Here is a 26,563-nt window from a genome sequence, read left to right on the forward strand (position 1 = left end):
GACGACCAGATATTTTGTGTGAATGTACTCATCTTTTACTTGTAAATAAAATATCAGGATGATTAACATTACAAGAAAACTGAATATTAATACATTTTATGTAACTACCGAATAAAACCAAATAAATTTTTTTCACTGCATCTTGGTCTGTTCATAAAATTTAAAGTTTCTTCACTTAACTCACCAGTTATCTCAAAATTGTGTGTTAGGTGAAATGTCGATTCTCTTAATAAATCATCACTCACTTCAGTAATCATTGTTTCATCCTGGCATCTACCAAAGCAGTCCTTAGACTGTGTCTGGGTATCTAAGTAACCACAATCATATTTAATTGCTTTATTCTTATCATATGGCTGTAGGCATACAGCTGGCACTACCAAAACTACTGTTTTCGCACTCAAAAAAGCACAAATGCCTTTATATACAGTTAAAATGTTGCAAGATTTACTTACACCCAAGCATCTTCATCATTATCAGCATAAGCTTCATCAACTATTATTAAAGCATGATGAATTTGATTTCTAATATACTTTTCATTATATCTTTTAACAACACTTCTACTCATTGGGCACTTATTTTGTCTTTTTAACCATTCATCGATACATTCTTTATGAAAAATATGATTGCAGCTTGTTGTAGTGGCAACTTCTGCCACCAAGTGTATCACAATGACCAAATGTAGTGGGGAGAGGTAGAAAGCACCATATTAAAACTTGTCTGAGCTTTTCAAATGATTGATTTGTTTCCACTACAGTGCCCTGTTTACCATTGGCTGTGTCACAGGGTCCTGCAATGCTGAGGACACCGCCCCAGCGACCCAGTGCAATGTGCTGCTGCGTGTCGTCCTTGTATGCCAGCGGAGCTGTGTCATCATCAGAGTGCCGGCAGCCAACTCAGCGTTCGGAATCCCTACTGACTCAGCGCCGCTTGGTGTGAGCCACAGGCGGCCAGCTGCGTCCTTCTCTCTGGTGTGTCTGAGATCACGGCGACCGCAAGCACCTGCATCCGAATCTGTGGCCCTTGCCCCAGGATGCCTCTGGCATGCGTTGGGAGCCAAGACGACTGCCTGCGGTAGTGAGCTGAAGAGAGGCCTGCCACTGGCTGGCTGGCTATTGACCCCACATTGGCCTCAGACGGTCGAACCAGCGACCTGCCGTGGGCTGGAACACTAACGCCCCATCTGCTGCTGTGTGTAGCTGGTAGTGTGACGTGACCAGCCGTCTAGGAGAGCTGCCACACTTGAATGAACCTCGATAGAAACCCACACCTATTTATATTCGGCTATGGGCCTCCGTTTTGCTAACACAATGCTCTGAGTCACGTACTCATAATACCTAGGTAGGGCAGTGGGCCCCTTCTGCCTGTAACTTGCGCCATGCAGACCGCTCTTTTCACCAGGTCTATGGCTTTGTGGCCTCCATTCTACTTTGCAACCACAGGTAGTGTAACTTATGGTCAACAGGCCCGTGCCTAGCTGTAGCCTGTGCACTCCAAAATATTGCACCCAAACAGACTTTTCCCATCCCAAAAGGTAGTGCCACTACATTGTTTTTATAAATTGATGATTTTCATTACTTAAGGATATACGACATTCATATTTTTTAGAGTTTTCCATCAGTATTTCATAAGGTTTAACTATTTTTTGTATAAAAGATTCAGATAGTTCCTTATATTTTAAAATTATTTTCCATCTAACTTTATCTTTAAATTCCATTACGTATTTCTTCAGACAAGTCTTGTTCACTTGATGTATTTTCTGAATCTAATTTATCTTGAAATTTTCTCATAAAACCAGTACAGCTGTGGCTGCGTAACATTCAATTACATGACTCCTGAAATTGATGCTGGCAGATGGAAGGTTGGTTCTATTATCTTACACTTAGTTCCATTGATTAAAATTCCGCTCCCCTCGAGCTCTATACGTTTCGCTTCTGCAAATACTTCCTGCTCAAAAAAACTTGCTACTACCACCAAATTCTCGTAGGTGGAGAAGATCCAACTCATCCTGACCCGTTACAACCTCAATTTTGGTTCCACAATGTCCCTTGGACAGTCTATTCCTTTCCCCCAGCTAAAAATACCCGCACCGTGCAAGTGTCCCATATTTGTAGCTTCACAGATTTTACTCCAACATTCATTATTTTTTATCCAAGCCCAACACCGATTGTGTGACTTCTTCAACCCTTAAATTTACATTATATGAACTGGTGCAATAAACACAATTTTCCCGACCCAACACTGTCGATAACTAAAAATTTAAACAGAAAATCGTACGACTCTGACATGTTTCAACACATATTTATTACGACTTTGCTGCAAAACTTACTCCGACGCATTTATTTCTCGAGAACTGCGTTTGATTTCTCCTCCAACAACACTTCACATATGTCAGACGCTACACTTCCTCTTTCAGTGACATGAGGACTGGTATCACCATCACCCTTCCTCCATCTTCAAAAAGACTACTGCCCCTAGCAGGCTTACAATACTCGAAAACACATGTAAAACACAATGCCTAATTAATCTATGCAAACTCAATGATACATGACATGAAAACAAAAAAAACTACAAATAGTCTACTACTTTCTAGATCGCAAAGCATACGGTACTTCATGCTGTACTCTATATTCCTGGTTTTCTCTGTGCTTAGCACCTCTCTTCACTCTCTCTTTCTTCCTCGTTCCTTCCTGTGACACGCATGGAAGCACATCTGGGCATCCTTTAAATGGCTGTAACCACCAAATGTGTACTATCGTTGCTCTAGTTGGTAGCTGAAGCTTAACGTTAATGGGGGTTGTGGTTTCAACAAATTGGTATCGCCCTTGATACCTTGTGAGGGAATTCTTCGTTTTCCCTTTTTGCGTATAGGGGCTGGACGGCATTACCCATTACCCCACTCTATACTGTGGTAAACTTCCTTTATGCTTTACTGCATCTTCCTGCCTTTCCAGTGCCTTTGTATTTGCCTTTTGTACCCATTTCCAAACATCCCAAATTGTCCTTCAAATTGACGTACAGATTCACTGGTCCTTCCTTTCTGTAGCCTCACCAAATCAAACGATGACAGCATTTTCGCCCGTACACTACCTCATATGGAGACAAACCGGTATTTGTATGGATTGCATGGTATGTGCATACAAAATGCTTCAGATACTCGTCCCACAGACAGTGATGAGAATCCACATAAAAACTCAGCATCTTCCTGATTGTTCTGTGTACCTGTTCTGTCGTTCCATTGGCCTGTGGATGCAATGTGCTAGTCCGCAACTTCTTTACGTTCAACAATTTACACAGTTTATTCATTAAATCCGACATGCAGTTGGACCCTTGGTCAGCAGTTATTGTCTCCAGTACACCAAACTTCAAAATCCAGTTGTTTGCTAACGCTTGCACTACCATTGCCGCCTGTTGATTTGGCATAGCCACCATCTCCACATACCTCGAAAAATGGTCTATTATTGACAGAACGAATCTGTTCCCCGATGGAGTTCACCTGAAAAGTCCTAAGACATCGATCACAAACAACGAAAATGGACATGTCGCTTCCGGCAATCGTTGTAGCTGTATCTGTCTCCGGCTCAAATCTGCTCTCTGCACACATGGTATACAATTCTTGACATACTGATCCACATCTACTTTCCTGCCTCTCCGCCAATACCTCTCTGCCACTCTGCTCTTTGTCGCTCTACACCCTCCATGAACAGATAACAAGTGATCATGTGCTTCCTTTAAAGCCTTATCCCTCAATTTCCCTGACACTACTACCCTTGGCCCTAACTTTGTTTCCCCGCACAGAAGACCGTTGCACATATTAAAATGTGGCTGTGTCCAATACATTTTACAATCGTTGTCTGCATCCTGTAATTCTTACCATACTGCTAGGTCATAACCTAGGACTTCTAAATTTTCCACCTCCCTAATTAGTGCTTCTTCTCAGGCTTGTGCACCACCTCGTAGTCGAATTCACTAAGCCTCACAGCCCATCTAGCGAGTCTAGTGGATGGATCCTTCAACCCCAACAACCACTTCAATGCAGCATTATCTGTCACTAGCCGAAATCTTCTCCCATGTAAATAACATTTAAAATATGTGATTCCATAGATTACGCTAAGCATCTCCCTCTCAGTTGCTGAGTAATTCGTCTCTGCTGGATTCAACTGCATAGACGCATAGGCTTCAGGATGTCATTTTCCATCGATTTCCTGATTAATAACACACCCCTAATGCTTGATTCTATGCATCGCATGCTAGTATAAACTCCTTTCCAAAATCTGGAAACACAAGACTCGGAATTTATGTTAACACTTCTTTCAGTTTGTCAAACGCTTTCTTACACTCTTTTGTCCACTCCAATTTCACACCCTTCCGTAAAAATCGTGTCAACGGCTATTCTAAATCTACAAAACACTTCACGAACTTTCGATAGAAATTGCAAATTCCGGTGAATGACTGTACTTCCTTAACTGTTTTCGGTTCCAGAAAATCCCTTACAGCCTATACCAACCTCGGATCTGTTCGCACTCCGTCCTTACTGATAGTATGACCCAAATATTTTACTTCTTCTCACGCAAAATGACACTTCTCCAGGCTCAACGTCAAACGAGCTGCTCTTAACCTCGTAAAGACTTCCCGTAACTGCTGTCTATGCGTTGCTCCATACTACTTGAAAACACTATAATGTCATCCAAATAGACTAGACACTGCCGTGGTTTCAGACCCCTCAAGACACTGTCTAGCAACCTCTGAAAGGTTGCCGGAGCGGTTTTCAAACCGAATGGCATTCTAATGTACTGGTAATAGGCTCCAGGTGTAGAGAAAGCAGTTTTTGGACGATCCTCTGGAGCCACTCTAACTGATGATAACCACTTGTCAAATCCATCGTAGAAGAGCACTGGCACAGTCCTAAGTGATCCAAAGTCTCCGATATGTTTGGAATGGTGTATGCGTTCGTTACTGTCTTATAACTGAGTTATCGGTAGTCACAACAGAACCTGTATTTCTTAGTTCCATCCGCAGATTTTTTAGACGCAACGGCAATGCCCACTCCCCAGCAACTATTACTATGTTCTGTAATACCGTCTGGAAGCTGCTGGTCAATGAAATCCTCCACAATCGGCTGCAAATACCTCGGTATTCTGTATGGTTTACGGTAAACAGGTGTTTCATTTCCTGTTGGTATCCTATGTCGAACTAATGGAGTTGCTGGTAACGGCCCTTGTGGAAAAAACAAATCCTTAAATTCCCACAATAATTCTTCCATATGCTCTCTTTCTCCTCCTTTCAAATGCTTAATTTTGTGCCCTAATGCAGTTCTATTGGCAGTTAGTGGTTGATCGCTTCACCTACATCTCGAACACGAGTCTTTATCATCTGGCACATCCAAATTTGCTACTAAAACTCCTTTCCACAAATTCGCGTCTACAGCGTTAAAGTTATCCACGTTCACGGGAACTACTCGCCCGTTGTTCCCCTCCTGTACATGTACAACACTACGTTTCACAAAACAACCCAATGGACCCAAAACTTCATTATCCTGCAATGGTTCAATAACACATACTGTAACCACAGGTTGATTTGACTCCACACTTAACCAAAGTGACTTCCTGGTGCCACTAAACACACACACATGCGAATTAGGCCTTAATGCTAATGTACGCGGTTCAATTGGTTTGTTCATTACGTTGAACGCACCTCGCGACAGCTCTGCATTGACAACAGTTTCCCCTAGCTGAGATAAGATTCCACCAAGTTCCACAATTCGTTGTCCAAGGTCAATTTTGGCATGGTGTTGATGCAAGAAATCTACTCCTAGAATCATGTCGTAGCCCTCGCTTACCCAAGGTACTACCTCCAGGCATGCATTAAATCGGACTTTCTCTATTCGAAAGTCAGTTGTCTCCGACCCCAAAGGTGTGACTTCCTTATTCCCCACTCCACGCAACCTATAACGTGGTGGGTCTAGCTTCCTTTGTCCCATTATATTCCTAGTAGCCACTGACACTTGCGCCCCTGTGTCCAACAAAATCTTAAACTTTTTAGTTCCTACAGATCCTGCCACTGAACATTCCACCTCTCCATATGTATTCGTAGCATTGAAATTAAACGGGAGCTCCATTAGGTGGGTCTTGGAACGCCTCTGCCGTTTAATGCTTGTCCACTCTCTCCTATCTTCACTTCTCCCTCCTCCCCACTGTCGATTTCCACCCCTTCCTTTATTCCTCGGTGACTGGGTACATTGACTTTGCACATGTCCCATACGACCACACTTAAAACATTTCAAACCCGTTCTAATCACTGTTTGCCTTACACGTACCCCTGTTGCCACATCTATTTCCTCACATTGAAACCGAGTGAGGTGGCGCAGTGGTTAGCAGCACAGTGGACTCGCATTCGGGAGGACGACGGTTCAATCCCGCGTCCGGCCATCCTGATTTAGGTTTTCCGTGATTTCCATAAATCGCTCCAGGCAAATGCCGGGATGGTTCCTTTGACAGGGCACGGCCGACTTCCTTCCCTAATCCGATGAGACCGATAACCTCGCTGTTTGGTCTCTTCCCCCCAACCAATCCAATCCTCACATTGAATTGCCAGCTGAATGGCCGAATACAATTCTTCCACAGTTCCTTCACCCACTTTCCGTGACATATGCGGCGGTAACCTTCTCAAAATTACATCAAGTGCCCTTTGTTCGGCCTCCTGCAAGAGAACACTATTCGCTTCATCACTCTGACCCAACTCGTAAGTATACTCATTAATTTCCCTTATCCTGTCCTCAAATTTCTCCATCGTCTCCCCCTGTCTCTTTCACATTGTACTTAAACCTCCTTAAAGTACCGAGCGTTATTCTGTTGTTTGTACCTTTGTAAAAACCCTTCCTATAACTGCTTAAACTGCCCTGCCTTCATCCGGCTTCAGTGGCCGAGATGTTCTAGGCGCTACAGTCTGGAACCACGCGACCGCTACGGTCGCAGGTTCGAATCCTGCCTCGGGCATGGATGTGTGTGATGTCCTTAGGTTAGTTAGGTTTAATTGGTTCTAAGTTCTAGGGGACTGATGACCACAGACGTCAAGTCCCATAGTGCTCAGAGCCATTTGAACTGATGACCTCAGCAGTTAAGACCCATAGTGCTCAGAGCCATTTTTTGTCCTGCCTTCCTTAAGGCCTCAGAACACCTTATATATGTTTCCGCTTCACCTGTTAATCAAATCTTGGCTATATTTACGAGTAACAACTGCTCATCAGACCAACCATTCATCACCACTGAAACCTCCAATCCTCCACAAACGAACGCATATCCTCAGATGCCTTAACAGAAAACGGAATAATCAAACTCGCAGCAGCTGTTTCCTGCACACTAGGCAACAACGACCGATCAGATGCGGTTTCCCGCTCATTCATAGATGTTTATTCATTTCTCAACTGCGTGTTGTCTGCTGTCAATTTTGCCAATTTTTCCAACAAAATCCGTACCGCTTCTGGTTCCGACACACCTCACATCCCTGACTCTGCCATTGTTTTGCTATCATTCCCACTTAGTCCCGGAACAAACCATTTAAGTACACGAATAACCCAACTCCCTACACCTCAGTATCAACATGGTAACATCATACTCAAACCAATACAAAAGTAATTAAATGCCACAAAATAATAATAACTCTTACTGCCCCAAATGCACTAACACTTATTCTGGCAAAAAAAAATTAATGTGCCTACACAAAACATCTAAAATGTGGCTCCTGCCAGTAAATACTCAAAACACAAACAAGAAAGAAAACGTCCAACACTCAAAAGAAAACTGGTCAAAACTCACCACATCTTGTGACTGTAATGCAGGCGGTGGGCTCAAACGTCTTACTGGGCAGATGAAATCCGCTATTCTGACACCAAATGAAGTGGAGAGAGGTAGAAAGCACTGTATTAAGACTCGTCCAAGCTTTCCAAATGATTTATTTGTTTCCACTACAGTGCCCCGTTCACCTCGGTCTGCGTCACAGGGTCCTGCAATGCTGAGGCCACCGCTCCAGCGACCCAGTGCAACACACTGCTGTGTATCAGACTTGTATGCCAGCATGGTTGTGGTGTTGTCAGGGTGCCGGCATTCGACTCAGCGATTGGCGTCCGTGCTGACTCAGCGCCACATGGTGTGAGCAGCAGGTGGCCAGCTGTGTCCTTATTACCGGCATGGCTGAGATCGCGGCGACCACAAGTGCCCACGATCCGGCGTCCAAATCTGCAGCCATCGCCCCAGGATGCCTCCAGCATGTGTTGGGAGCCAAGACGACTACTCGCAGTAGCAAGCCGAACAGTGGCCCTCCACTAGCTGGCTGGCTACTGACATTGTGTTGGCCTTAGAGGGTCCAACAGTGAGCTGCCATGGACTGGAATGTTAGTGCCCCATCTGCTGCTGCATGTAGCTGGTGGTGTGACATGTCCTGCCATCCAGGAGAGCTGCCACACGTGAATGAATCTCGTTAGAAACCCACACCTATTTATACATGGCTGTGCACCTGTTTTGCTAACGCACTGCTCTGAGTCACGTACTCGTAACACCTAGGTAGGCCAGTGGGCCTCTTCTGCCTGTAACTAGCACCTTGCAGGTGGCTGCATTTACTCTTTTCAGCAGGTCTATGGCCCTATGGCCTCCAGTCTACTTTGCAACCACTGGTAGCATAACTTACTGTCAACAGGCCCACGCCTGGCTGTAATTTGTGCACTCCAAAATATTGCACCAAAACTGACTTTTCCTATCCCAAACGGTAGTGCTGCTACATAGTTTTTATAAATTGATCATTTTCATTACTTAAGGATTTAGGACATTCAAATTTTTTGATTGTTCCATCAGTATTTCATAAGGTTTGATTATTTTTTGTATAAAAGATTCAGAAAGTTCCTGATATTTTAAAATTATTTCGCAACTAACTTTATCTTTAAATTCCATTATATATTTCTTCAGACAATTCTTGTTCCCCTGATGTATTTTCTGAATCTAATTTATCTTGAAATTCTCTCATAAAACATTTAGATAATATTAGATTACATGGCATTTCTTTGAAATGTATTTTATCCTGAAAATCTCTAATAAAATCTTCAGATAATTTTTGACACCTTGATATGTGATTCCAATTCAGTTTATCTTGAAATTCTCTTATAAATTTTTTGGCTGTATTATAACATCTCGAAATTAATTCTTTCTATTCAAATTCACTAATTGGATTTTTCTTTTTAATATAATCAACACTATTTCACCATATGTTTCATTTGTTAAATACAAGTCATATAATTGTTTTTAATTCATCCACTTCATTGCAATGACTTGCTAATATTATTATTCATTTCTTCATTAAGATTATGATTATTAATGAGATCATGCACTGAAGATGAACTAATCTCAAGGAGCTGATCAATAAATTGTTGTTTCCTAAGTTTAACATACCCTTTAAGTCCTAATTCTTTTGCTCTAGCTTTCAGTTCACTGACTTTCAGACTATTTAAGCTCACCACTTCGTAGAAATAATTTTTATTAGATCAATAAAAAAATAGAATTCAAAAAAGTATCATTTTCCTCTTAAAAATTAATCCAGTCTTTGAACAAAGAAATGCATTAATTGCAAATGACAGTTTAAGTTTTCCATATGTAATACCAGAGAGGAAAAATTTCCCGTCTGAAACTTTTAAACAGATTTAAAAAGATTGTAATGATTACTAAGCCAACAGCTACAGTTACATGCAGATATCAATTTCATTAATGAACTGGGATTGTATTCATTAATTTTTAAATTAAAAAATTAAAAGTCTAATAAAATTTTTTCCCCTGGAATGTAGTGAATTATAGATCTAATCAACAAGCTTACTTATAATATTAATCAAGTGTGTATGATTATTGATAAAAAGACTAATTCAAGATATTACAAAAATCAAGTTACTGATTTTTAGGATATGTTCGACAAAGGAAAGCAATTCAAGACCATGTAAACAAAATATTGTAAATCATTTGAAAGTGTTCTTAGTCCTACGACAGGACCATCTAAATATTTACAAAATAAAAAAAATCAATGAACCAGGTCTATATTCATTAGTTATGAGATCTAAAATGCTCTTACCAGAAAATTTTCAAGATTGGGCTTATGAAGAAGAATTAGAAAATATGGAGACTGTAAAAATAAAAAAGAAGTAATATCTTTTTATAAAGATAAGATAAATCATAAAAATTATTGCATAGACCAACCAGACAAAATAATTAAAAATGAAGAATGCAATAGAATATATGGGGAACGAATAGAAAATTTAAGATAAACAGTTCATATTGCTTCATAGATAATATATGAACTAAATGAAGATATAAATAAGTTATTACCTCATGTTGTCCCTCAAACAGTTAGTGAAAATTTGAGACAGACTTTCGTTTTTTGAAATTATTTGACAATGATTGCGAGTACGCTTACTACGTTATCATAGCTCAGAGAAAAATTTTATGAAAACAGTTATATAGGATCGAAGATAGACATCCAAATTGTAAAGAAATGTTATTACTTCATTCCAATTCCACTTCAGTAAATTTATATCAATGAATGAATGAAGTTTTAAGAATTACTTGTTTTCATAATTATTTTAATATTTTAAATGATTACACTCAGGAGCAATTGATTAATGATATAATAAATCTACGTATGGCAAATTCGGTTTATATTTTCAGCAAGTGGTGTCCCACTCTCTGAAAATTAAAGGATACTAAAACCAGAGGTGCAGAGCAGCACCTCTGAAAAATTTAAACAAATGGTATTTTATTATTTTACAGAGGAATCCAATTGTTGCTGCGAAAATTTGAACTTTATTCATTATGGAATTTCAGAAAGGATTTTCTCCTCTCCTGCATATCTTAAACTTTATCCATTATTGATATTCAAAGTTCTTAGATGGAGAACCCTGGAAATACAAAGCAGATGAAATTTTATATAGTATTTATTTTTTCAAGGGTGTAAATATTTACCTACGTGTAATAATATCAATTTTCAATGCATCAAATATTTGATAACATACAAAAAACATCAAATAATTTAAACAAAAGTCAGCAATCGAATATTATGATACTGAAATAAGATGGGGAAAACCTAAATTTATTAAAAATTAAAAAACTAATAAAATTATTTTTAATAAATGGTAGCAATTCCATTGATATCTAATTCAGAAACATATATCATTACATGACTTAAGACTTCAGACTGCAACAATTTATTTGAATTTATTCAGAATAAAACAGGATTGTTTATAAGAATAAAGACGTTTTTGTTATAAACGATAAAGAGAGTAATCTGTGGTAAAGCTAAATATGTTACAGAGTTACTGGAGCATAAATATACTGATGATGCAATTCGAAGCCGTATACATATCGATGATAAACTAAAATATGAATATATATCTAGAATCAACAAATTACTGGGTCAAATCATAATGAAAAATTAACTATATTCATCAACAAATCTTGACTATAAAAGTTGATATTTAAATCAAATTTGCCTCTTGCTGAAATGTTTACTAAATTGGTAACTAAGGAAGTTAGAAAACATGGTCAATACAAACTGCATTCAACAACTGAAAATTTAGAACAACAAATTGAAGATTTACAAATTGGTCAAGAAATGGCTATGTGTGTTCTGAAGAAAAGAAGAGAAGAATCTCAAAACTTCATGAGAAATACTAAATAATCAGAGAACTACAACCATATGTAGTTACATAAGATATTAATTTTGAGACATATGTTTGTTCTTGTAAAATTAATTTATGATGAATCTGAATACGATTATTATGTCACTAGAATCCAAAGATGAAATTTACAAACACGATTATGTGGAATTATAGAGAGATATCCAGATTGTGAAGAAATGTTAAGACTTGCATATGATCCTAACTTAATAAATTTATATGAAAGAATGAAAGAAAATTTGAGGATTGTCTGTCATCAGTTATTTCAATATTTGGATGAATACACTTAGAACAACTGATAATTGATATAATTAGTCTTCATGAGACTGAAGTAATATCATTTTAAATACCACAGTAAATAACTTACAATTGCTTTTTTAAGTATTCATAAACAATACGAATTTCTTCTGCATTAAGATTCTACAAATAATTCATGTCAGTGAACTGAGTTATGAATTTAGATACTATATTTTCATTGTCATCTGGATAACATACAGAGAGAAAAAAATGGAGAGACAATTTTCTCATTGGAAGTGTTTGGTAAATTTATATATATATAAATTTTAGAAGATATTTTTAAATTTAGGTAGCTGATGAAGATGATGAAAATAAGAAGAACAAGGGTTTTCAAATATGCAAATTAATTATTTCTCAAAAAAGTAAGTTTTCAATTACTTTTTTGTAATTAAATTTTATATAACATTCATAACTATTCTTATGTACATTTAATAAGTAAAAGTCACCAAATCCAATATTTGATTCGACCAACTCAAATTTAAAATCCTCGAAGGGTTCTGACATTGAATCATTTTTGCTAACTTTTATCTGAATATCAAAATATACTTGGATGTAGCCCAAGGACTGATTTAGTTGCAGCTTATCTTCTTTAATAAAACACTTAACAAAACGAATATTATAATTAGTATCAATCTGATTTAAAGTTTCAATAAAGGCTTCCAGTTATATATAAATTTTTTATATGATAATATTATATTGCGACAGCTAAAGCAGTCCAAAGACTGCTTCTTTATTTACCAAACTGTTATATGTATCATCAAATACTAACCTTTTAACATATACTTTACTATCTTTCCTTTTAAGAACTTTTTAAGAAGGTATACATCAGGATAGGTTTTTCCTATTATTCACACTCATAAAAATTTTCTTTTACTTCTTCACAATTTAAATCTTTCAATTTATATGCGGTTGTATAAGACACAGTCTGAAGACTGCTTTTGCTGTCCCCAAAATGAATAACATCTTGGACTTCAAAAATTTCTGTTGTTCAATTGGCTGCATTTCCTTTTTCAAAATGTCCCTTATGTTTACTGATTCTAACTTCAGTTCCTTTTTTAAATTTATTTCTATCTTTAGCTATAACAACAGTTGGTTTGTAATTTCTTTCATTAACTGCTGTTGGTTTCATTTTAAAATTGAATGTTTTGTGTTTGTCAGCTAATTTCGAGACTAAATCAACTCATGTCATCCTTGAAGAGAAATTATTTCCAAGTCTTATCTTCCAATGCTCTGTTAAACATTTTAACGACAGATGCTTTTAATTTGGTAAAAGTTGAGTAATGATTAATATTATACTTTTCATCAATTCTTGAACATCTTTATTATAAAATTTTTTACCATTATCTATTTCTAAATTTTTTGGATTGTGGCCTTCTCTAAACATTTTTGATAAAAGAATAAACTGCATGTTTACCTTTTTATCTTTAACTGAAATATCCCAAATTTTGAACAAATATCTACTACAGTTAATAAATGTTTATATCCTTTCTTTATTTTTGAAATTATTTTCAGATTACCTGAGTCCATTTCAACTAAATCAACTTGCCATAGATCATCCATTCCAAAAGAAATTACATCACTTTGTTTAAAATTTTCCTCATTGGTTTACGTAATTCATGCATAATTTCTTCATAAATATTAATTTCTTTCAATGAATTTACTATTTTTAGTTTTTCATACTGTACAAAGACCCTCAATTCTTTGTCTTCCATTTTCAGTTGTTACTCTGTGAGGGTTATGTGTTTCAGCAAACTTTTTTCAGTTCAGTGAGTAGATATGGGTTTCCATTTATGTAGGATAAATGTTTACTAACATTTTAATTATTTCACCAAATACAATTAACTTTACATCAACTGGCACAGTTTTTACTTTATCCTTGAATCTTACAGTTAGAAAATTTGATTTTTGTACAATGATTGATTGATTATTATTATTTATTTCATATAGTTTATCAGATACACTTACTGTAAAATAAAAATCGTCGAATTCCAATCCCTGATTATATTCTTACCAACAATAATAATTCTCTTAAGGCTGAAATCATATTCAAAATTGTATATTTTTTGTTCATCTCCAGCCATAAACGTAAATTGAATTATCTGTCTATCATATACTATATTTTCCGGTGTATTACATCCCTCTGAAGCAGATGTAAGATTTTTATGCATGCTTGTTATTTTTTTCATCAAGATTTGTTATAATGTTAAAAGTGTCTTGATGAATTTGTTGTGGCAGGTCTGAATAAAATATTCTCGGTTTTGAATGTCAGCTGATTATTGAATGCTTTTAGTTTTATTTATTTACATTGTAAATTTTACACTGTACTTCATTTGATGACTTGATGTTTTTCCTGAAACTTAGTAATGATTAACACTAGTGAAGTGAAACACTGTTTTACATAAGAATATATGTAAAACAGGTCAATGTATTCAGTTTAAAAAATGGGTGCTTTAGCAGATTTATTATATAGTATTGCAGTTTTTATTTGTAGTACAGTACACTCCATTTTAGACGGAACTTATCTAAAAACATATATTTATGTCCCTGCTTCAAAATTTGTCAGAAAAGTTGGGATTGTAGTTTATTAAGTTTCTAGCTTGCCTAGCTACTGCCTTATGACCATCTTTAGTAAATTCGTGTTAGTTAACAATGGGAAATTAGAATTGCAATTCATAAACAGACATTGCAAGGAAAAGGGTTACCACACAGTGATGAAGAAAAGATCTGGCAACATCGTCACAGAGTATTTATAACACTGTCGCGGAAGGTGGAGCAGGGGTGGCAACAACTAGAACACGTGGTGCACTGCTATCAGTACAGCTGACTGAATACACCATTGTCGGAGTTTGTACATTACAGAGCTGTAGCTTGTAGGAAAACGTGTGACTTGGTGTTGATTAATAGCGGCCACAGTGAACGATCCAGGTGATTTTCGGAATGATTATGAAAGACTGCAAAAATTATGCAAAACAGAGTATTTATGCGAAATATCGTTCGTTAGGCGAATCAATTTCCTGCATTTTCTTTCATTCATTGCGCGTATCCCTTGCTATGGGAGGTGCACGGTAAATAAGGTTGTACTGTAGTAAAGGAAATTATGGCGTATGGGACACCGTGCATGACTCACCCGTCACCGCAGGCCGACTTGGTGGTGTTAGGAGATGCCTGCTCTAGGGAAACCAGCATTCTATGTCCAGCAGTGTGGCTTACCTGCAGCAGTGTAAGGGTTGGCTACGAGTATCTCCGTCCAGTTGCCGTCCGTCCGGCTGGAGGGAAAGGTGGTGACGGTGGTGACGTGATGGCCCCGCTGCTCCAGAGTCCTCAGATAGGTCTCGGCCAGTCCCCACTGGCTGCGGCCGACCGACTGGAACAGCCCCAACACCTGGGCCGCTTCCAGTTGACCCGGCAGCACCACCAGACACAGAAAAACGCACAGCGACCACGCGGGCACCATCTGGAATTTCACACCAGACTTCAGTGAGCTGGCTAGTTCCAGGACGGACCAACCCGAGATACTGCTGATTTTCTTTTCTAATCCAGCGATTTATCTCATCCTGCCAGTTGCGTCATTCAACTTTTACGACGGCTTTAAATGCGAACATTTTTAGGTTAGGCTTAACCGTGACTGTTACTGACATTAAGTGAAACAACAAGTTTACTGTTACCAGTCACCGTTTTATTTATTTCCATGACTCGTGTCGAAAGTTTAAACCTCCATCATCAGGTGGATTTACATTAGTTAGTATTACGTTTGTGTGTGTGTTGTGTTACGATTTTTGGAGGAACTTGTGGCACTGCCTAGTGGAAAAACAAGATACTATTTCAGAATATGGTTTAGGATCACTTGTGACAAAAAATTAAACTAATATCTAATGGTAAACATTTAATATGTAAACTAGAGTACCTCCAGTGGTCACAGGCTCCTTTTGCTGTCGTAACACATCACATGTATACTGCCACATTTGTAAACAAATATGGCGTCTGGAATCAGCTGGGTGCAAGGTTCGTATAGCAGAAGAAAAGACACAATCGCAGAGTGCAAAGAATATACATCGTAAAAACATTGTTACAGAATAATTGTTTAAAGGATTTAGAGGTGTTCGTTTTGAGGTGTCGAATATATGTGTGTGTACATCAGGTGGTATATAAATCCAATTTTGACATTCGTACTCGTTTATACAGTCAGGTGAAATGTTAAAGTGGCTTAAACTTCATACTTGTTAATAACAATTAGGTGAAATGTTGCAGACTTGAATTACAATGATCATATTGGCTACAGCAGTGAAATCATACATAGACGACACTCTTTGATTGGGATTAATAAACAAATGTGAGGGGCTGGAGGCAGAAGGAGAGGAAGAGAGAGAGAAAGTGTGTGTCTGTGACAGAGGGAAGGAGGGAGAGAGAGAGAGAGAGAGAGAGAGAGAGTGAGAGAGGAAAGAGTGATTGTATGAGAGGAAACATTTACATGGCAAGGACTCTTAAGATTACATGTTGCATATATTAGCTGCCTAAAGGTTGGGGTAATACATGGGGGTAATACATTAACCAATGTAACAGTAAACTTGCTGTTTCATTTAATTTTACGAAGGCTTTTTTTTCTTTCCTTTTTTTTTTCTTCTGATGTCCAGAGAAGCTTTGTGGAAGTGTGTTGCAGTACGCCCGTCTACATCGGCACGTCGCACTTTTCAGTTCTGAGCACACAGTAAGCACCTGAAGATGCCAGGAAAATAACGTCTCCAGTAATCAGCGCAATAAAAGTAAGAAATAGAGTAGAGAAACATTTGAATGACGCTCGAAATCATGTACAGGAAATGAGGCACGTGAAATGTTTGTCTAACATCTTTTAGTTCTTATTTTTAGACAAAACATTTGACAAACGTTTGCCCGATGTTTCCGTTCGCTCATGTGTGACAGTCAGTGGGTTAAGCGACGGCCGGCAGCTGCCCGCTACTCTCCGTTGCCCGCACGCCTCGACAGCCGGCTGTGTAGCGCGGATGCAGCACACTGGCGGGGCAGGGACAGAGAGCGAGCGCTGAGGGCCCGGCTGTACGGGTTTCTTCCGGCGGCCTCGACCCGCTGACGTCACCGCCACTGGGCCAGAAGCCGCCGCCCGCTCGAGACCGCGCAGTGGGGCGTAGGCGCGCCAGAGCTGGGGAACGTCAGGCGTCTTTGGAAACTGCGGCAGCTGAACGACATGTGAGGATTTTACGTCTGCAGCCGCTGATAAGGCGCGCCAGGTCTCGTTGCCAGACACTGGCCGAGCGCTGGCTGCGTGCGGCTCCAACCTGCTTTGTCCGTTGCGTGGTTGTAAAAGTTTTACCATGTGCAGGGTTAGTTTGCTTGCATCGTGATCTTTCTCACTAAAAGGATGAACAGTTCATACGATATCTTGCTTTTCAATTAGTCGTACAGTCGTTCAAGTTTAACAAAGGTATCAGACGAAGACACAAATTCTCTGTCACGCATTTCAAATGTGCACAGTGTTAACGCTTTCAGATCTCAACCACCTGTTTTTCGAACGAAGAAAGGATAGTGGCATTAGGTATTCACAAAATTTTCATATCTTCAGCCAAACTTTGCGAGTTACCCGATGTATGTTACCAGCCAATTTCAGTTTGGAACACACTATCAGTGAAGTAAAGTGCCCACACTTTGCTGGTGGCGAGATTTCAGGTTAACACGATGAATAATGGTGAGGTTTTTAGTTCCCTACGATCTGACGAATTAAATTATCACATGTACAATAGCGAGAATTTCTAGCGAATACATTTTTTTAAAAAAGAAAAACAGGTTCAGTGAGAGAAAATTTTAACCTCTAGAATATTCAAAACTGTGAGACATTTCTCCAGGATTGCAGATCTGCTCAGGAGGGAACGACTGTGTACAATGATGATTATACTGAGAATTTTAAACAGTGAGCTATTCGCGATCCTTTCGATAAACAGTATAAAGTGCTACTGGGACACGGGACACACCGTGTCACCAAAGGGCCTCTGTCTGTAGACGGCAGGTAATTAATTATGTGCTGCTCATGAAACAGGATTCAGCACTTATCGAGACGTCTTTCACCTGTTTACTGAGCATGTGATAACTGCCCAACTCTGTAAAAATGAAAACGAGCTCAGTTAACATATCGAAATAAATTAGTTTCCTAGATGAGGCTGTCCTTTATATTAAAAAAACTGCCAATTAGGTAGTTTTGTCATCATTGGAATTATTAGGCCATAGTACGTTTGTAAGTAGGCTGTTTAGGTTTTCATGTTGGTAACACAACATAGCGCTCTGTATGAAAATCACTGACTCTGCTGTGTGCAGTTTGTGGCTGGTTGGCATTGTTGAAGTAGTCGCTATTGTAGTGTTGGGCAGTTCGATGTGAACAGTGTGTGGCATTGGGCAATTGGAGGTGAGCCGCCAGCAGTGGTGGATGTGGGGAGAGAGATGCCAGAGTTTTGAGCGGACGATCTGGACGTGTGTCCGTCAGAATAAAGGAAACTTGTTTAATTGGATGTCACAAAACTAACATATATATATATATATATATATATATATATATATATATATATATATATATATATATATATATATATATAATGACTTTTGAACGCTATTAAGGTAAATACATTGTTTGCTCTCTATCAAAATCTTTCATTTGCTAACTATGCCTATCAGTAGTTAGTGCCTTCAGTAGTTGGAATCTTTTATTTAGCTGGCAGTATTCGCACCCGCTGTATTGCAGTAGTTGGAGTAACGAAGATTTTTGTGAGGTAAGTGTTTCATGAAAGGTATAGGTTATTGTTAGTCAGTGCCATTCTTTTGTAGGGATTAATGAAAGTCAGATTGCGTTGCGCTAAAAATATTGTGTGTCAGTTTAGTGATGATCAGAATAAGTAAAGAGTACTTTGAGTTTTGCTCAGCTGAGTGAAAATCAAATAACGTAGAAGTTTTTCAGCAGTGTCATTCATAATTTTTCATATTTCTTAATTTTTCACAGAGGACGTTAGCCGACGATACCTCACTGGAATCTTTTGATTTTTTCTTGTAGTTCGTGTAATTAGTGTAATTATTGTTTATTGCTAGCGCGTAATTTAGAGAGAATTTCCTTTGTAGTTGTAGTTTTTCATTGTTGTACTGTGTAACAGCTCTGGCATGCATGTAGATTTGCACCAAGTATTTCGCAGCCGCGCTTCCAATTAATTGGATGTTATTTTCAGTGCTATTTTAATGTCTTTTTTTATTTTTCTTTTCAAATTATGCTTTTCTGTGTTATCGTGTGAAATATTGTGACAATTATGGCGTGTGAAAAACATAATACTAGGCTCCAAAGTAAACTGAGAAATGACAATGAAGACGAGAGTAGTGTGTTAGCGCCACTGTGTAATGAATTAACAAATATTTGGTGATTGTGCATAGGGAAATGGACCAGGCAATAAATAATGGTGTAGACAGTGAAACAGCTAGTGAACAGGGTAGTATTGTCGATCGATCGGTCGGCAACAGCTTGCCCCAGGAATCCGAAATGACAGGACACAATCTTGCTAATACTGTAGATTCAGGTTTGGCGTAATTAGCCGTTTCTCAATCAAGTCAAGACACATTTTCTGCTTTTCAAAATTCGAATGTTGCCGGTGCAGATGCACTGCCGAAAAGTACAGATGAACATGTTTCAGACATCGGTGCATTGTTATTACAATTAATGCAACAAATGGGACAACAGCTTCAAAAGTTAGACGCAATGGAACAAAATCTTCAAAAGTTAGACACGACGCTTGAACAAACACGCGAGGGCTTAACTACTACTGAGTTACATAACATCGAATCTAAATGTCAAAAAGTCTGTAATGACGTGAAAACACAAATTTGTGAGCATTTTCAATGTATTTTTTCGCGTCATGAAAATGCATTACAGAATCACGAAGCAGCCATATAAGAACTGCAAATTATTGTTCATGAAAATCACGACACCTTGCAAGCTAAAATTGACTCAGTTGCATCTACCGATTCGGTTACGCAACGTGCAAAAACTCAGGAAAACTTAAAGGACACATTAGATACGCTTTTGACACAAATGGACACTCTGAAACTTGGTTCACAAAAACACACGGACGAAATCAGCACATTATCGAAAAAAGTAGTCGAACTTTCGGATCAGCTAAATTATTTATCTACGAAGGTAGATGATGATCTGACTGGCACAAAACCGGTAGCCTTTACTGACACTGTACGAACAAATTAGGAAATTCAAACAAAATCAGAATCAAATTAATATGCAACATAAAAGAGAAACCCGGGAAGTACAAGATCAGTTGGCACAAGTAATACAAGAATTACATATTTCAGAGAACACTCGCGCTACAACACGGGAAGAGGGACTCAGAAATACGGAAAAGCCACAAAATAATAACACAGGGCATTTCGGAAAATTTGAAAGAAATTGGCAAGGTGCACTGAATTTTGAGATGGAACCGCCAACACGACGTAACAATGACCGACATTCGACTCGCCGTCACGATGATTTTGACTATAAGCTTTTCATTACTACACGTAAATTCAAAACATTTAACAATTCCAGCAACGACATTCATCCACAAGCGTGGCTTCATCAATTCTCTCATTTTTTTTCCTCCCAACTGGTTATTAGAGCACAGATTAGAATTTATGAGTGCCTACTTAGAGAATAAACCAACTGTAAGAGTGCGATCGGTCATTCGCGACTGTCACAGTGAAGGAGAATTTTATCATGCCTTCATCTCAGCATATTGGTCTGAAGCTACTCAAAATCGAGTAAAACATAGCATCATAATGATGCTATGGTAGGACGTTGCAAAGACGACATTGAAGCTTTTCAGGGGCTCTTACAAGAATTGGAAATCGTCACTGACAATAGCGGGACGCGAAAGCAGGAGAACAACAATTACAGGTCACATCCGTCAAAACTGCTTGACGACAGAAATAATAACTGGACATGACAAGGCTATTCTTAAAACGCAAATCGTGCTCAAAACAGACACCACCCGTATGACAACCGTTGGCAGAGTAATAATAATTACAGGGAAAGATCACCTCTCCGTGGTAATGACTATGACAGAGACAATTAGAGAAACAGACAATATGTCAACCAAAATAATTATTATCAAGGGAGACAGAATAACTTCAGACGCAACTGTCCACCACACAGTTACGATTCAGGGAGATATTCTCCATCACTTAACCGACAAGACAGAAACTACAGGAACTACCGACATGGCGACAGTTGATATAGTCATAACGACAGACCTGAATTGCATCAGAACTGGCGGGATTCAAACAGGGCAGGGCCCTCTCGACAAGGTGAATTTGTAGAACTTAGGTCTCCAAATCCCAATAACGATGTGCAACAACAAAGAGACCGTAGACAATGACACACCGTTGGCAGCGACAAGACGTACTTATGAAGCTGACCATGTAGCTGCCGTGGCTATTAATTACGTAAAAATGGAAGACATTAGGGACATCTTACTCCAGAAACACGACGTAAGACAGAACAACACTGCAAATCCCGTAATTCACATTACAGTAAGTGATGTAAAATTTACAGCAGTACTTGAGTCTGGCAGTCCCATTTCAGTAACTAATGAAACAGCTTTTAGCAAATGCAACAAATCGAACGATTGCCCCACGCTTCCCTTACATAAGATTAAACTACAAGGTGCAGTTTTTGGAAGAAGCGTAAATGTACGCCAACAAACCAACTTAGAATTCTTTTGTCAAAACCACATTTTCTCTATGAACTTTCTTATTGTTCCATTATTGTGGACGGAAATTATATTGGGAGTAGACTTTTTGAATGAATACAAAGCAATCTTAAACTTTCACAATGCTGAAATAAGTTTAGAGAAAGAAGGTAAGTCAATAGCTTTGAAATTTGAGGATTGGCTCTGAAACCATGACGAGGAAATTAATCGGCTTTACCTCTTGTTAGACAACAGTTCGGAATTTTCAGCGGAACATGACACTAACGATCAATCACTGTGCAAGTATTGACGGGGATGATATCAACGACGTATTTGATACTAATGACTTAATTCAGAATAAAATTCAAACAATTGAGAACTGTAATGACATTGATAGGCAGGACCTTTTTGACATTTTACAAGCACATTCCACAAAACAGGAACAATGAAGGTATTCAATACCAGTTTCATGTTTATGAGCATACTAATATTTGTGTTAGACCATACGTAATTCCGGCACATTATAGGGACCGTGTTAGAACAGAAATACAATCTATGCTTGACGAGGGCATTATTGAACCTGCAGTAAGCTCTTACAACAGTCCTTTAAACGATTTGCTATTTTAACAATATGGAAAAGAGAATTCGGAGGGTCTTGTCTATTTGTAAACTTTGTCAATAGGCTAAACCATCTACCATCTCACGTAGTGCTCTGTTGTTTCCTATCATTCCTTCTAAATTAAAAGAATTTGCTGCTGTTGATCTCTTGGGACCTCTTTTCAGAACATCGAACGGATTTTCATACATTCTAGTCACTGTTGAACTACCCATGCATGACTCACGCCCTGTCCTCACATCTTTACTTCTGCCGGTACCTCGTCTCCTACCTTCCAAACTTAACAGAAGCTCAGGAGAGGCAAAAGTCCCGAGTTCGAGTCTCGGTCGGGCACACAGTTTTAATCTGCCAGGAAGTTTCATATCAGCGCACACTCCGCTGCAGAGTGAAAATCTCATTCTGGAAACTTCAGAATTTGTTTCTTTCACTGTGTTACGTCTGTATCCAACGCTTTAGTTAAAAATTTCTTACGTGAAGTTGGATACGTTGCTAAAGCCATTCAGATCTGCTGTTTGGTCACGCATGCTTCCGAATCATAAAATCAAACCTGTTTTCATTTCATTGTACTCACCACATTGTAGCCCGTCTGAACGGATTATGAAAGAAATCAGTAAGCTTTGCAGACTTTATAGTCACAGAAAGCATCAGTAATGGGACAGATATTTACACTTATTTCAAAACGTGTTGAATGAAATGCCTCCTGACTTCACTGCTTTACCACCTATTCTTGTACTGAAGAATGAAAAACCACCGAATAGAATCACATAGCTTCTATCTTTTCCGAATATACGTAAACTTCGACACAAAGACATAACTGATTTGGCTATTAAAAATATTACTTCTGCTCCACACAAAAGGAGAAAATTACACGGTAAAGCAAATGCAAAGAAACTATATATTGGTCAGAAAGTTCTCATTAAAGCTCGTTCATTATCACATAATAAGAAAGACTTGATTCACAAATTCTTTCTGTTTTACAATGGACCTTACGGAATCCGACATCATGTTGTTGTGGTCTTCAGTCCAGAGACTGGTTTGATGCAGCTCTACATGCTACTCTATCCTGTACAAGATTCTTCATCTCCCAGTACCTACCACAACCTACTTCCTTCTGAATAAGTTTAGTGTATTCATCTCTTTGTCTCCATCTACGATTTTTACCCTCCACGCTGCCCTCCAATTCTAAACTGGTGATCCCTTAACGCCTCAGAATACGCCCTACCAACCGATCCCTTCTTCTAGTCAAGTTGTGCCACAAACTTCTCTTCTCCCCTATTCTATTCAATACCTCTTCATCAGTTATGTGATCTACCCATCTAATATTCAGCATTCTTCTGTAGCGCCACATTTCGAAAGCTTCTATTCTCTTCTTGTCTAAACTATTTATCGTCCACGCTACACTCCACACAAATACTTTCAGAAAAGACTTCCTGACACTTAAATCTATACTCGATGTCAGTAAATTTGTGTTCTTGAGAAACGCTGTCCTTGCCATTGCCAGTCTACATTTTATATCCTTTCTACTTCGACCATCATCAGTTATTTTGCTCCCCAAATAGCAAAACTCATTTACTACTTTAAGCGTCTCGTTTCCTAATCTAATTCCTGCTGCATCACCCGATTTAATTCGACTACGTCCCATTATTCTCGTTTTGCTTTTGTTGATGTTCATATTATATCCTCTTTTCAAGACCCTGTCCATTCCGTTCAGCTGCTCTTCCAAGTCCTTTGCTGTCTCTGACAGAATTAAAATGTCATCGGCGAACCTCAAAGTTTTTCTTTCTTCTCCATGGATTTTAATTCCTACTCCAATTTTTTCTTTTGTTTCCTTTACTGCTTGCTCAATATACAGACTGAATAACATCGGGGAGAGGCTACAACCCTGTCCCACTCCCTTCCCAACCACTGCTCCCTTTCATTCCCCTCGACTCTTATAACTGCCATCTGGTTTCTGTACAAATTGAAAATAGCCTTTCGCTCCCTGCATTTTACCCCTGCCACCTTCAGAATACAAAAGAGAGTATTCCAGTCAACATTGTCAAAAGCTTTCTCTAAGTCTACAAATGCTAGAAACGTAGGTTTGCCTTTCTGTAATCTATTTTCTAAGATAATAATCCGACATATACCACATGATAATTGCGTTGAAGTTGAAATTCTGCGTACTAGGAAGAGTAAAGGTATACACTACATTTGACATGTAAAACCATTTATTGAGAGATAATCTACTTTTTAACTTAGTCTTTGCCATAACATTTTTCACTTCACGTTACTAGTACGCTTTGTCACACTTAGAAAGTGTTAACATTTAACAATGTTTTTGAGTTAACTATCCAGGCAAGTACTTAGGGAACGTATTTAGGCAGTAATTACGAATGTATTGTTATAGTGAACAAATGACACAGTGTTATTGTGTGTACATTCTTGCTTGTTCGTTGCACGATTACACAACGACGATAAGGCTTACGTATTTGGAACATATACTGCTAATGAGACTTTAATGCAACATTTTGGCTACTTGAAAAGACATTCTGGATTTAAAGAACTTTGAGACATACCAGGTGACACAGTGGTTAGTTTATTTGACAAATACATGATTATATCACGACGCTACTAATGATTAACACAATTTACATTATTGCTTTTGCGCTGTATCTGTTTTATATCTGCACAGTTTTTCTGTATTCTTCTGGAAAGTAAAACATGTTTTTAGTAGTAACGTTTGTGGCATAGCTACAATGAGACAGCCTTTTCCGTAGCACAACAATACATTACAGTAAAATACTTTCTTCATCACGGCAATAAGTGTAATAACTACGACATCTATACGCATAGCATTTCACTTTTGTTTATTACAAGGTAAGTACATTGACTTCTACAGAACTTTGCTTATGGACGACGACAACTACGACACTTGGCACATTTATACCGTTAAGTAATGACAGATATTATCTTATAGCAAGACGCACAGTTTAGCTCTACAGGAAACGCATTTGAGTCATTAAATTTTTGTACTTGGAACATTTTTAGAAAGATTTTTGATTTACAAAGTTACAAAAAAGGTTTTCGGTGAGACATTTCATTCCGTTGCTGTAATCCTCAGGGGTTACACACCTACTTTGAGTTCTAAGCGTGTGGCAAGCGCTAGGAGCCCTAGCTAATATAGTATTTGCTTATACAACTTTACACATCGGTATCATATTTCTCTAACACAGAATTACATAGCTACCTGATTATTTAACAGAGAGACAAACTTTTTTTACTTCGTCAGTGACACATTTACGTAATTATACAGTTAGATTACTTCACACCAATAAAATTGTACCTTTTCTGCATTTTGGGAACTGTTCATATTTACTTGAGAAATCACTGTGATACTAAGAGAGCATTTTTTTTAAGGTTTTGAGATTACTGAAGAAAGCTTCGACGTTTCTGAGATTCGACTGAGGTGTTATGATGTTATTATTGCGACGACTATGTGTATTGTGACGTCGACGTGTGGTTGTGATAATTATGAAGGGTGAGTGCGTGCGTGAATGTGAGTACCACTATGCTACAGAAATATTTAGACACTGCTATTCATGAGATTTCGTTTCTACAGACTTCTAACGTAAATTTTCAACCTGTGAATTTTTTTTATTTTATATGAGACTGTCACTGGTCTGGAGAGCCAGATGCTGCCATGCCTTCAGTGGGTCCACACCCCCGCACCAAGTCTGCACCCTCAGTGTTGTGCATTGCTAAGGCGAAATTCGTCGTCTCTATATGCCAGGTTTCGTACAAGTCGCATTTCCACCGCTTCTTAAACACACACAACTGGCGCAGCCTGCTGCACCTCAGCACTGGTTTCGAAGTGACATTCTGAGAGTGCGGCTTTCAACACAGGGGACAGCTGAAAGGGCAACACCAGCGATCAACTATTTGACGAGGTATGGTCTCCACACTGCACACGGTCTGTAGGCGTTCGTGGATGACGGACGCACTTGTCCCACGCGCCCATTCATACAGCATAACAGCATGCGTTTCCACTGGCGACCACGTCGTCAGTACACGTCCGCTGAAGCTCTCTCCTCTCCGGGGCTCTGTGCACTGACTCACTTCTCCACTGACGCCGCTTCCGTCGTTGAACCAGCAACGGGTGTGGATTCGTATGCCGTTTGTTTGTGTCATCTGTTGTACCATCTTCTCTTTCAATAACGATGACGAAACTTAAATTCGGAACATCCCTCTTGATTTTAA

At 38.6% G+C, this 26,563-nt stretch overlaps 1 protein-coding gene across 2 annotated transcripts in view; it reads right to left on the minus strand.

Annotated features, from left to right (window-relative positions):
* Positions 1-26,563, minus strand: part of LOC124711696 (UDP-glycosyltransferase UGT5-like) — a 76,987-nt gene that overhangs the window by 43,724 nt on the left and 6,700 nt on the right. Inside the window, exons 1-2 of one of the 2 annotated variants that reach the window (XM_047241896.1) lie at positions 16,957-17,692; positions 15,209-15,452 (exon numbers count right to left, since the gene is read on the minus strand). In XM_047241896.1, the coding sequence (XP_047097852.1) occupies positions 15,209-15,452 (244 nt within the window). In that variant the 5' untranslated portion in view covers positions 16,957-17,692. Of the gene's footprint in view, positions 1-15,208; positions 15,453-16,956; positions 17,693-26,563 lie in introns of those variants that run through there. The other variant, XM_047241897.1, reaches the window with a different exon arrangement.

Source organism: Schistocerca piceifrons, chromosome 8 (genome assembly GCF_021461385.2).
Source record: "Schistocerca piceifrons isolate TAMUIC-IGC-003096 chromosome 8, iqSchPice1.1, whole genome shotgun sequence".
Taxonomy (NCBI): Eukaryota; Metazoa; Arthropoda; class Insecta; order Orthoptera; family Acrididae; genus Schistocerca; species Schistocerca piceifrons.